The 14,246-nt window shown below is 41.4% G+C and overlaps 1 protein-coding gene across 15 annotated transcripts in view; it reads right to left on the reverse strand.

Moving 5' to 3' along the window:
* Positions 1-14,246, reverse strand: part of EPB41L3 (erythrocyte membrane protein band 4.1 like 3) — a 94,544-nt gene that overhangs the window by 48,652 nt on the left and 31,646 nt on the right. For all 15 annotated transcript variants that reach the window (XM_031062260.1, XM_031062252.1, XM_031062265.1 and 12 more), the window contains exon 3: positions 10,584-10,781. In XM_031062260.1, the coding sequence (XP_030918120.1) occupies positions 10,584-10,781 (198 nt within the window). The remainder of the gene's footprint in view (positions 1-10,583; positions 10,782-14,246) is intronic.

Raw genomic sequence — 14,246 nt, forward strand, 5'->3', positions numbered from 1 at the left:
TTCCCTCTTTTCTGTAAGCCCCCTTTAACTCCTGGAAGGCCACAATAAGGTTTCCCTGGATTCCTTTCCAGGCCAAACAACCCCAACCCTCTCAGTCCTGTCTCTACAGGAGAGGCGCTCCAGCCCTCTGAGAATCTTTGACGCCCTCCCCTGGATGAGGAGGAGACATTAAATGTTCAAAATATAACACACAGTCATTAATCATAAATGTTCATAAATGTATCCCTAGATGGACAGAACCCTCTCATCCAGTTTGTAAGCACTTGGCTAGCAAGTGTAGGAGATATTGAACAAGACATTTTTGCCAGCCTTTTAGGATGCAAAGGGAAAAAAGACACACTCCAAGAAAAGAAAATGCTCAAAGCAAAATACATTCATTTTTTGGTTCTCAAAAGCTTTCCATACTTCAACGGTAAACTGTATTTGGAAATGTCCCAAGTCAAAACTCCAGATAATATCTACTAATAAAATATTTAGCCAAAAGTGGGGGGAACTAAGAATTAGGCAATTTCAAAAAGATTTTTCTGAATAAAAGCTATATTAAAAAGACTTTTTCCCCCGTTATGAAGCTACTTCATGTACAGAAATGCTTTTCCTGAAAGCTGCATATCAATAAAAGCTCTCCAACAGTTTTATTTCTTCATTAACTTCTTTATGTGTGAACCTTCATAAAACATCCCAGTGGGTGACTGATATAGAGTAATAGTTTGAAATAAAACCTGCAATAATATTTTGCATATCTGTCTCTGCCTTTTAATTTAGAACACTATCTTATACTGCCTTGCACATATAAGAAATGCCACATAAGGAAACAGAGTAGATGAGAAGGTATTTTAACATAAAGTGATGATTGATCACTGTCTTTTTTTCACCCATGATGGTAGTACTATAATTCAGCATCTTGTTGATATTTATTGTAATACACCATATTGAAATGTATTACCATTCCTGAAAATAACCTTTTCTGTTGACCGCTAACCATGCATTTAGATCAACAGATAAACACATAACACTGCCTATGCTACAGTTACCTGCAGCAAATGTCAATGACATTGTATAATATGACATAGTTTTTATCAGGGGCAACCTTCTTTAATGCCATTTGAGCTGGCAATCCTAAACAGCCAGCACTAATCTAAAAAAACCCAGAGGACTGCTAAATCCCAGTAAGAAGATTGGTGACCTAGTCCCGATTCTGGCATCAAACCAAATTAGGGTTTTTGCCTTCTACCTCAGCAGCAGAGATCACACCAGCACTGGCACCACACAAGCTCTAAGTGTACTGAGGGGTGCTCCACACAGTTTGCATCCTTGGGAAAACAATGAGCACTCCTTTCATGACAATGCAACCATGCTAGGGGCACCCGATAAAAAATAAACACTCTGGAGCATGTTCTTGGATGTGGAAGTGTGAGAGCCTTGTCTGCACGTGCACAATGGCTACAGAAATACCTGTCAAATGTGATGATTATCAAATGCATCCCAAGTGCATCAACAGAATGCATACTGTATAAACTGAGGTCTGCTACCAGCTTACGAGTACTCTCCGATAAATGAATATAAAAATAGTGGACACAATTTCTCAATTAGAAGTTCTGTTCTCAGCACATTCATTAGCTTTACACATTTACTAAATCATGACATAAAATAATAAACAGTGTTCCATTTATGAAGGCCTTTCAGCAGAGAAAGTAACCCCCTCACTCAGCTTTCTTGAGAGCACAGATTGTTTGGGCTCGGATTTTAGCTAGACATGCAGCTGATCCATTGGCTTAATGCCTCCTGATTGCTCTACAGCCTCCTGCAAGACACTCTGCAGTAACTCAGGCAGGTCTCTCGGGATTCATGCAGCAGCTGAAGCTTTCCAGTGGCAGCTATAAATATTTTTCTTATTCTACCTATACTTGGATAAACTCAGCAAACACTCATCTCTCCTCATCTCACGTGCTAACTAACTGTGCACAAATCTAGTACCAACATAGCAAGGGGACCCAATCACTACCTGAGATATAAATAGTCCTTGGCATATATTGACAAAAAAAACCCCCATAAACAGTTTGTTTATTTTCAGCTGAAAAAGCTCTACTGTCAACATAGTCCGATTTACAGAGTAATCTTGCCATATGAATTCAAAAGCCACAGAGCTCTCTCTGACCTACATTGCCAGCCTGGAGTGAAAAAAATAAATACACTGCAGAGAAAGATGCTCTTGAGGCAGAAGAGGGAGCAGGATGATCAGGCTTTTAGATTTGGGGTACCTTAGATAGTATTGCACCATCAATGCTGGGGTTTTCATGAAAACTAACATATCCTGTTCTCAAGCTACATCAAAGCTTTATCCACTTCAGATCAAAACCATTTCTGCCAGAGTGAGATAAACCATGAGAGACAGACCTTGCTGCCTATCAACACTTTGCTTTGCAAGCAGATACTTCACCACCCCGTCCTGTCTATGATATTCTGTTCACTGTATCAACAGACAAGGATGAGAAAACATACGAGCAGCCCAGTGCTGCATGGGGCTCAGCTGGAAAAAAAATAATCACCCATATGAGGCATTAATATTTTCTTTGACATGGTAATATATTTAGAGGATGATAATAAAGTGAAGATTTACTTAGTTTGGGTCTGGAAATGGCAACTCTAAGTGTAAACGTGGGGACAGCACCTATAAATTGGAGCAACTAGAAACAGAGTTGATGAATTTAGACAGCTCGGTTGGGACTGGAACAAGCAGCAGGCACTTCATGGACACAGAAACAGAGCGGGAAACATGACAAAAGGCAGGGAGGCTTGGCAGGAGCGTGACTGGGCAGCGACATGAAAATCAGCAACTACTGTGTTGGTTGGGCATGAGGTACAGGAATGTACACACTGTACAGAAACAGCAGAAGGCTTTGAGTGTCCATTTGGAAAAGGGAAAAGACAAAGCCTGTCATCTACTCTTTTTGATTTATATTCCAGCAGTCATTATTGCATGCATTATTCCAGCATGCATGTATTAAAAAATACATGCAGAGGTTGGGTGCTGGCTGCACAAGGCACTCCAGTAAGAAGCTGGAGGCTCTTTGGGGCCAAGACCACCCCAGGCAATAAGCCTGGAGAAGACAAACATGAAGGGACTGATGCAGTCTTACCCTGGTGAGGCCATCAGCAAGGATGGTGACAAGGACAGGACCCCTGGAGCCAACAGACATCTCTCAGTCTGGAGTGAAAGGCAGGTGGAAGATCATCCTCTCCTGGGCTCTTGCAAACAGATTAACCAGCAAGGAACCTTGTAGTACCTCAGTTTGAGTGTGCATGATCAAACCTAGTTTTTAAAAAACTTTGCCAGATGGAGAACAAGCTCCTGTTGCCTGGCTTGTGTCCAGCTGGTTCCCCAAGAGGAGGGAACCAGAGGCACTATTTCAATAGAAAGTTTTCAGTTAACCATTTAATCTCAAAATATATGCAGTTTCAGAGCAGCTGAAAGTATTTGTCAATGTAGGTGGACTGCTCACAATAGTTTTGAATGTTATGAAAAATGGCTGGCACCTCCACGGTATCAAAATGACTATTTTTGCCTGATAAACTCAACATTTCACTGCACAAATAATTTTCAGAAACTATTAAAAAAGGACACTAGTTAGGAGGATTAGATGTAGAAAATATAGATTGGGAGAAAATGTGTACTTTTTTTTTTCTTTTAAGCTTCTGCTATTTGATTGTGACCATGTCCTCATGGGTGCCAAAATGTGTTATTTAAGGCCCCACCTGCTGTCCACTTGGTACATCTAAAGGGGTGATTTATTTTTAATTCCTCATTCTTCATTCAGTCTCTAAAATACTTGCATAGGAACTGGAGAAAATACCTGTCTAGTCGTTTAGTTGTCTCCCTACCAAGGTTACAAGAGACCTTCCCCCTGAATACCACACAGCCCAGATGCCACAAGAAGCTGTGAGGGGACCTGAGCCTCCCCTGGCAAGCCAGAAATGTTCCAGCCCCACTTCCTCAGCCTTGGGGCATTTCCAAAAGGCTTAGCTCAACCTGACTTGTTTTGATTTAGATTTCTTTAGCTTCAGTGAAATAAGAATAATAATCATAATTGCTAAAAGGGAGCCCAAACATTTTTATTTTTAATTACCAAACTGAAGGAAAAAAACCCTTTCTCTTCTCAGACTCACAGTTGATTATTATGAGATCATTATGACATTGGTGCTGATTTCCAGATCATTATGCCTCTTGAATGGACAACTATTTTAACTTATAAAAAGAGGCCTACAGTACTTGGAAAAAGCAAGTCAGAAGAACTGTTTATTAACTTTATTCAGCTGAAACATATTCAGGCAATACTCAGACTCCTACTGACATGTGTCAGGTAACATAGATCTTAAGTGAATCCCCTGGCTAATCCAAGTCAGCCCTAATTAGAGGGTCTGGGGACAGAAAACATCCTGTGTAACAGCAATGATGCCTCTCAAACCCAGCCACTTTTACTGAAACATATCCTGGGGAAGAAACAAAACCCAAAACAAAGGTCTTCATATTAAATTAAGTGAAGTGTAAGCAATGAGTAGGTCAAAAGGAAAAGACTTATTAAAAAAACTCCTCTTGCATTCAATAATCAGTTTTGCATGTAAAGCCATTTGCAAGAGACTGTGTGGAATTCATTAAACAATTAAAATGTGCAGGGGGTAACTGAAACAGTATCCTTCAGAACGCAGAGTGCATCTTATTACATGTTTTCCCTCCTGACCTTAAAACCTTCCTCAAAACCGAGGAGAAATTTGATGTTATTAAACTCCACACACAGGAACTCCCAGGGAAGTGTTAGCTGGGACTGAGTGTGGAGGGGGACAACGGGGCCATGCAGTCCCCCTCTATCATACAGAAACACAGGAGGGTTTTTCTTCCAGAGGGAGTCTTGCAGGTATGGAAAAGCAGCACAGGCAGCCACTGCTCTCTTTCATCGCTGGCAGAGGTGGCAGTGCAGAAATAATTCTGCTTTTTCTCAACCCTTCAAGCCTGTCCTAAGACAATCTTCAATGAGTTATTTTTTAAGGAAGCATCATGCATTCACACTTTTTAACAGGAAAATGAGAAAACAAAGTGAAAAGCAATACTTCAACTATTAGAGAATCCATTTATTTCATGTCCATTTTGTCTTCAAAAAGGATTATCAGCCCATACTTGTGTAGGGCAGAAAGGGACCAGTTCACTCTAGTCTGCTTCGGTCCATGTCACAAATCCCGGTTTCAAATGTATGACAAGAAAACTTCTTGCTATTCAAACTCAAGCATGCTACTCTGATGTCGCCTGAGGATGTGGTGAAACCCATTAAGAAAGTGGGGTCTCCACCAGGGAGGAAGTCACCAGAAGTTCATTACAAAGGTGTAACAGTGGCTACAGCATGGGACACCAAACCACTGCCCAAGTTGCATGACTGAGAAAACTGGAGTTAAAAATACCCATATACAGTGTATTTTTACCAGTCCCTTCCCACCTCAGCTGACCCCCACTCACACAGAAGTGGGGTAAACAGAAATACTTTGTGAGCTGTTGTTTCTCCATGTGCTGTGCAGCTTATCTGGATCATACGTCAATTTGCTGTTTGATGTAGGGCTGCAGAGATGCCACAGACAGGCTGCCATGGAAACATTTGTTTTCATTCACTGGTGGCCTGCATGATAAGAAAGTCTGAGTGGTACAGGAATGACGAAAGAGTATAAATTACCAATGGCCTCAGACAGCTGAGCCTTTCAAAGTGAAATCTAATTATTTTACCATTTATTTAGACAGATTATGTTACAGCTTTCTGCCCTCACATTGTGAGTGACAGCATGTATATATTTAGAGCAGCAACAAAGACAAATTCCGACTTGTTTTAGGAAGACACTTTAAATTAGGCTATGTGTAATGGAGAGCATGACAGCTTGTTCCACTTGCATCTTTTAATTAAAATGCAGTGGTCTAGATAACAGAAAATTGAGATGGGGCAGATATGGACAAAAAGGGAAATAAATCCTGGAAGAAACATATTGTACTACAGCATTTGAAAGCTCCTACTTAAAGCTGAAGAAACCCAGAAATAAGTCATTTTTGCTTGTTTTCTTGAATCTTAGGAAAAACTTGAACTAGTGTGTTCATTGCCTTTTTTGGGTTATCTGAAATTAATTTGCAGTCTTGGATCTTGCTTTCTCCTTAGCTCTTCAAACCAATGAATGCAAAGCATAAGTCTAGCTGGCTTAAAAGAGACAATGTCAAGTGCAGTTTTGGCCACAGCTCTGGCCTTGGACACTTTGACAATCAACATTTCTGAGCATGATGCTGGTTGGGAGAGCACAATAAACAACCCAAGGAGAACCACTGCCAGCAGGGGTGAACATCTGGTGCAAACCACCATGCTTTGTCTCTCTGAATGGACTGCATCAAGTCCTGTGATCCAACGCCCCTCAGAAATCCCCAGGTTCATCATGAGATGGGAGAAACACACAGTTGCCCTGAGGCTGTTTGTCTTGGCAGACTGGGGACAACGTCAATGTACAAACACCTCTTTTCCAAAAGCCAACAGCCTTCCCTGGGGAGGGGAAGCACCATCAGGTGGCCATCCCACCTTGGAAAGGAAACCCTGCTCTGAAATACGGCTGCCACTACCATCTGCAGGCTTCTGGACAAGAGCAGCACTGGGGGTACAGATGGTAACACTGGTGGTGTATGGTTTTGGAGGAGGATGAATGAACAGGTTGGGTTACCTCCTTAACCTGGTTTTGGCTTGTAATATGTTACTGCATGAAAGACTTTCTGGGTCAGGACAGATAAAGCACACAGGCAGTAACATTGCAGGGCCTCAAGGGAAAGCCTTTACCTGATATTTGCTGAAGATTCTTTTACTGAATGGCGACTACATCAGATGACCCCGTTAACCTCAGCTTTGAAGTAAGCTCCACTACACTTTCCCTCATACATCTCATACAACATGAAAAAACTCCCAGTGTCACAAATGCAAAGCCCTGAATGTGAGAGAGATTGAAAGATATAGCAGTAGACAGTGAAAATGCTCAGCATTAAATATGGAATAAGAAAGAGGGGATTCTGAAACAAAGGACAGCAAGGGCATAATGGATTAACCAAACTTGCCTCAGAAGTGTCTCAATCTGTGAGTACGTGCCACGCTGGCTGCCAGGTCATTAGTGGGATGAACACATAATTGATAAGCTGCAGGTTGCGCTCTACTGGAGAGCAATAAGCTCCTTTAAATTACATTAATATTTAACATATATAAAAAGCATTTGTCATTTGCAAAGCACTTTATAGAGTAACTGATGGATTCTATAATGATGCCCAACTCCCAGACTAGGGAATGCAATTCTGGAGAGATAAATACCTGGCCTGCATCCAAATCAAGATTCATTGACAGAGCTATTATTCTAGCTCAAAATTAGGTTTCTAAGTTTCTGGTCCCTCCAGATCACATTGCTTTGTAGCCATCAATAGGTAGAAGCATGATACACAAGGAGCAGAAAGAAAGGAACTGACAACACAGGATGACATTTCTGACTCATTTAAAAATTGACACATCCCTACCTTGGGTCACTGTCCACTCTGAAAGATGCAGTTATGTGGGTTGAACACAAGGAATGAAGTATTAAATATCTGATTGCCATGTTGTCTGTCCCTCTTCCTTTTCTTTTAAAGAATTGTTCTTGGGGAATTTACTGACCTCCATAATTTGCTGGGTGCCTTAGTATACCATGTATTTTATATATATATATATATATATATAAAAGAAAGAACTGAGATTAGCTCACTTGCTTACAGCATGGTGATAATAACACCAAGGGGGTGGGTTCAATCCCTGTATTGGCCATTGACTTAGGAGCTGGACTTAATGATCCTTTTCGGTCCCTTCCAGCTCATAATAATCTGTGATTCTGTAAAACTTCATGACTTTGTGTGCTGCTGACAGAGAATAACACACACACACACACACACATATATATATATCAGTATGTATGTAAGTATGCTTGTGCATATATACATTTTACCCCCATTTAAATTGATACAGTGAGTTCACTTAAAGGTGATCCTTAAAATAAGATGGCATTTTGCTAAAATATGATGGATTGTTTCCCATTCTGCAGCACTGAGTTTCTGTGTAACTGACACAGAACTTTATTACCCAAAACTTCTGTAGAACTTCAGCCTTCCACACAACTTCATGAGATGTCTCCTGAGACAAACCCTCAGATTCCCTGCCCTACTAACTCCCTTTGTGAATACTTTTTTACTCCTCTGGAGAAAAAGCACAGTGAAAGTCACATCATTTGTCTTGGCTGGACTCAGCACCCTTTTGCTGTAGTTAAACTTTATGCATGTAGGAAGTGGACCTCCTTTGGATCTACCAAGAATTCCCATGGCCTGGAGTGGGCTGTGCCACAGAAGTACCTGCAGCTGTATCATCAATACAGATGCAAAGTCTGAATCACACTGTTTAAGGCATGTAAGGTGTATCACCACCCCAGCTGCACTCATTCCCTGAAATGTTTGTTCCCCCTAACTAACTTTGCTTCAATGTACCCCATGGTCTACTCATCATCATAGCCTTACAGCTTCATCATTTGAAAAGTCATCCTTTTAGGAGCTCTCTTCTCATCAGTATTACATTCTGCCTGGGAAGCCTGATCATCTTAGAAGCAGATAAAATGATTACTGATGACAGTCAATACAACTTGAAAACATTTCAGCAATGTAAGTAGAAAAAAATCACACAGAACTTATATTGGACATTATTCAAGAGCTATTCAGAACTTGCAAAGCAGAGGGAGAAATCTGACAAGCAATAAAACAGGATGGCTTCCATATGCCAGCATTTTTATGCTTCAAGAGAACTCAAGTAGTGAAAGAGTGAAACTTCCTATAAAAAGTATTATTCACAGCAGTTTTTTGCATAACTGGAAATCTAACATAACAAATCTCCCTTTCTGCTCCATCTTAGATTCTGATAAAGCTCAGCCTGCTAGACAAGATTTCCATAGAAATCTTATTTGGTAAGATTTGCTTGATTGTGTTCTGAAAAGTGACTCACATTTTACAAGCAAGTGGCAAAAGCTGAAATGAGTTGACTCTTTCCATCAAAGCCAGTATGAGTCATTCCTCCAGCATAATGGCTCCCACACTATCCCTCAGTGACAAAACTGAGACTGCAGGTCAAGAAATGACCATTTAATAGTCACAAAGGATGTGTCCAGATAGCCAGTCCTAAGCTGAAGGAAACAACATGCGACTTGGCCAGTGAAATTAAAAGATACTCAGCCACATGGATAGCTAATTTGCTGTAAGAGTAGTAAAATACCAGCTTCTGTTTGCAGCTCACTCCTAGCATGACAACATTTGACCCAAACTGTAATGCCAGGGTTAACTAAAAACCAATAAAGTTTTTCCTCACCTGCCACTCTCCAAAGCACCTAAAATCAGAGCAGCTGAAGGACAAGAGGGCTGTGTGCAATGTGATTGTAAAGATGCCAAAGATTTGGCCCCCAGTCAGGTACTCCTTTTCTCCATCCTTTCTCCATGCTCCTGTGGATTTCCCTTTCAAGCCTGCAGACTATTTCATCCCTGCCTTCATACTCTCCTGTTCTCCCCAGGTGGCTTTTCTTCTCCATGGAATTCTGCAGTTAGCGAAAGGATGGCTGGCTTAGCCAGGCCCTCCAAGACTCATCCTTCCCCTGCAGCCACTGCTTGGTCAGGCTCAGCCTTGTCTTGTGTGCATGACCTTCTGACCTAAAACAGGACAGGCTGGTCCAGTGCTCAAAAATCACCTTGATGACAATGACTGAATGGAGAAAGGGTCCACCCTGAGATTCCGAATTTTCTCATGCTTACTCTGAGATGCTAAATGTGCTCACTTTTTGCTTTTCTGGGGTCTTCTGGAGTTGAAGGGATCCTCTTAGCATGCGTCTGCCCACAGGTACAGACTGGCTTTTAAGTGACAGCAAAGATCATCCCTCCCAAAAGTAGGTTCCTCTCAGAGTCCCAGCAGGGAAGGCTTCCTTACAGAAAAATCACAGCATCTTTTTGCCAGTAACATTCAAACACAGTTATGATTCACAGACATCACGGAAAAGCGCACAAAACTCTCCATTCTCACTGCAATTTGCACTTGACATTTTCCCCACTTGCCCAGGGTGTCTCTCATGCCCGCAGTAATCTCGCAATAGTCAGAATTTCTGTATGTACAATGACTCAATGGAAGACTCAACTCAGTAAACTACCAAGGAAAAGAAAAGTCCAGTGAGATCAAAATCTTTATTTGTTTATGGGCTTTGTTGCCCATACTTTGTTTTCTGCATTCTGCTGTGGCTTGTGCCAACAGAAAATTAATCCACAGTCTCTGGCTGTTTCAGGGAGTGCTCAGAATCCCTCACCTAGCTCAAATCTGTGCACCATCTTCAACAACCTCCAGACAAAACAATGAAAGTATCTCTGTGCTTGGCACTGGTGAAATATCATGCCATTCATCCTTTTTCTTAAATTAGAAATACAATTTTCACCATTTATCTCCTGACAGGATAAAAAAAAAAAAAGATGACAAAAAGCCATTTACCTCTACTTCACAGGCATATTCTGATCCATCCAGGAGCGTCACTTTGCATTGCATATTTTTCGGTTTCTTGACGATCTTTAGAGGAGACTTGGAAAGTTTGCTAGATGAAGATTTTTGAGAGAGCTTGTCGTCCTCTAGCTGCTGATATTCCAACTGTTTTGCACTCGCAGCAGCAAACTCCTGTTCTTTCTCTGTAGCCTATAAAGAGAAAAAAAAGACACTTTTTGAAATAAAATAAACCAATCATGCCTTCCAATTCACTGTACATGCTGCACCCAAGCATTTAAGTGAGCCTTCTTTGGGGGCTTGGACAAGAAAGCCCCTGATGCAGGACAGTCTTTACTGAAAAGATTTCCCATATTCCTTCCAGCCCTCCCTTCTCCCTCCAAAATGCACAGAATACCCATGAAGGAGGGGCATTCATGAAAATATTTTAAGGCTTCTGCTTTTTCCACAGGTACAAAATCCCACTTCCTGTACTTGTTTTTTGGCATTTTGGAAGCACTGAGTAATCACAAAATTTTGTTGATGAACAGATACTCCTACACCTTCTTGATAATACTTTGAAGTCCTGCACCTGTTAAATAATACGGTGTTTCCATGGTGTCATATGAATAGAAAAATACCAGCAAGTTTGCACTAATTTTGCTGTCAGTGGGAAAACAGTCCCTGAATGAGAGCATTGACCCCCACTGAACAGCATGAATTCATAAGGGGATTCATCCCTGGGAGAGTGAAAGGCTCCTCAAGCACTCAAGCAAAAGGTTAAGAAAACATGACAGAAGTGAGTGGCCAAACAACTTTAATGTGCAGCCAGCTGGCTAAATGGACAGAATGAGAGGATGAATTTTGCTCTCTGCTGATGCCCAGTAGGTCTCTCAAGCTGGAGAGAAGTAGGTGCTATTTGGAAGAGGGGCAAGAAGTAAACGACCCTGGCTGCTTTTGCTCAGGTTTATCTGAGGGCCAGGCCATTTGAATTTCCCGTGATGCAGCACAGCCCCCAGTCCTCTCCACAGCTCAAGATGAAAGCCAGAGCAGCTCTACAGCATTTCACCCTTCCTAGCAACAGCACTGTGCTGCAGTCATTACCCTTCTCATCAGTTATATCCCTGATAGACTCCAAACAAAACCTCAACAGGAGTGCAGTAATACCTCAGCTAAAGCGTAAGTTAAATAAAAACATCTTTCTGTTATCTCACTACAAGGCAAAAAAACCTCCACCTGCTCTGGCTCTGAATTATTTCGGTGTAATAAGCAACAAGCATTAGTGGAAATATATTGTAAATTAATCCTGCAAGTCCGTTTCCTTTCATTGTATATAATAAACCTTCATGAGAATGGAGCAAATCCATCCAAAGGCTTTAAGCTGCTTTGAGACCAGAACAACGTTGCATCATATAACCTGAAACAACACTGTACTTCTAATCACGGGGTACTGTCCCTGAGTGATTTCATAAAAACAAGCTTTAAGTTTCTCCTCTGCCTTCTGACAATGGGGCAAAGGACAATTTGGAGCTGGCTGTGATCCCTACACTGTTAGCTGCCACCAATGCCCAGCAAATTACAACGAAGTATGGCAAGACCCCACAGCCCTCCACTCCCTGCAAGAAAGACAAAGCAATGGCCTCCTGGACATTCCTGGATGGGGAAACTGGAAAAAAGTGGGGCTTAAAAGATAAAGAGGCAAGAGTTCCTTTCAAAATATATTGCATCTCCTGGGCCTTGAATGTTCTTCCTCAGGAGCAGCCTAGCACCAGCCATCTCTTCCCCCATCTAGCTCCCAAACAAGAGGAATTCCTCCTTCCAGCACCTGGACACCAGCTCTGTACCCGGATGTCAAGGTCGTTGAAAACTGGTGGGAGATGAAGGCACAGTGTATGCAAGTGGATCAGCTGTTTGCTGGGCTTATAACACTCACAGCAGCTGTGATGAAGAGGGAGAGACCCCCTGGGCTCACAGCAAGGCTCGAGGCCAGCTAGCCTTCTACCACATCTGCAGCCAGCTGGCAATTGGACCAGCCTTGTGCAAGGAGAAATAAACAACACTGAAGATGCCTCCGGCTTGGGCCTCTGTGCAAAACTGCACTGCTGCTGGTGGGCAGAGATGATTTCTGTGTGTTTTGTCAAAAGAAATTGGCCAGGAAAGGTGTATGTGCATATATGTTGGTAAAAAAAGCAATTCCAGTGATGGGGAAAAACGCACTGGCTTACCCAGTGGCTCATTACATTTCTCATGTGAGGGTTAGCCCTGTGCTCCAACAAAAACCAGCCAACAAAATACACCAGAATGGAACTAATCTCTTTCAAGAAAACAGAAAAGCTGCTCGAGAAAAAAATCCACAACAAGGACACCCCTCATCCATTTAAACCTTAGAACCATACTCAGCCTGTGAGCAATTTATGCCAATCCCAATGGACTAGTCATTATTTTCCTTCATAAAGTCAGTCAGTAGATCAAGACTACTGTAGAGTTTTGCTTATCTATAAATTTTAAAAAATATTACTGAGGTTATTTTTTTTTGTAAAGATTCCCATCTACATTAAGATCAGGGGGATGTGTCTAGGTTAAAATCATACAAAAGGTTTTCCTCTCATTTTTCTGGAGAACAAAACATGCCAAGAACTATTACAGAAGATTCCCCCAAACTATGCTGACATGTTCAGGCATTGAGGTACTTTCAGACTGTATTAAGTCTCTTCTTCCTAAAGAAACCTGACATCCTGGAATCCAGGGGGTAAGAAAAAGGCCAGTGAAAGACCAATGTACACAGTGAATTATTTTTCACTCTGCAAGCATAGATTAATTTTCTCCTAAATTCTTCTCCAGTATTTCCGCACTGTTTTGTTTTTTTGTTTGTTTGTGTTTTTTTGGTTTTTTTGGGTTTTTTTTTTAGTTTCTGTGTCATGACTTTTCAGTATTTTTAAAGTGCTATGGACGAAATTCTAATGCAGCACAAGTTGCTTCGGGGTTTGAATTTTTTGAGGATAATCTCTCTCATATATGACACACTATGTTCAAGCCCTTCTAAATCTGGACCTCCTCTCAAAGGATGCCTCTGGAGTAAGGGGATTCAGCAATAAAGATCTTGGATGCTCTGCAGCTTCTCACTGGGGTATGAAGTGATATTGCCACACTTGCAAAACTTACTAATCCCATCTAATTATGGCAGTTGCTGAGAAACTTTGGTGCCCAACCTTGTGTGATGCCAACTTTTCTTTCTCAAAGAGACAGAAAGGCAGGCAGAAAGTGAGGCTGCATTATTACACCTGATAGGAAGGACTAATTCTTCTAATACCTGTTAATTTCAATATTAAAAGGTTATTCATCTACATTAAAATGTTGGGGGGTTTTATGTGCATAGGATGACAAAGAAAAGCTACTGTCATGGATTGGCAACTTAAATCTTCCTTCCCAAAGTTCTCTCATACAAGTAAGAGCAAAAATCCACTCCCTCACTGCAATTATGGACCAAGAGGGAGAATAAGATCCTTCAGTTTTTGGCTTTTTTTGACACTATTGCAAACAGATTTGTTTCTTAGTGCTGCATTTAAATGTTCCTTTCCTGAGATACAGACACCTAAAGCACTATGAAATACACTGGGCTAATCAGTGCAGTTGGATTTGGCAGTCTGCTTACAGCGTGGACATTTGGATTCAGTCTGG

Source organism: Geospiza fortis, unplaced genomic scaffold (genome assembly GCF_000277835.1).
Source record: "Geospiza fortis unplaced genomic scaffold, GeoFor_1.0 scaffold471, whole genome shotgun sequence".
NCBI classification, from domain to species: domain Eukaryota; kingdom Metazoa; phylum Chordata; class Aves; order Passeriformes; family Thraupidae; genus Geospiza; species Geospiza fortis.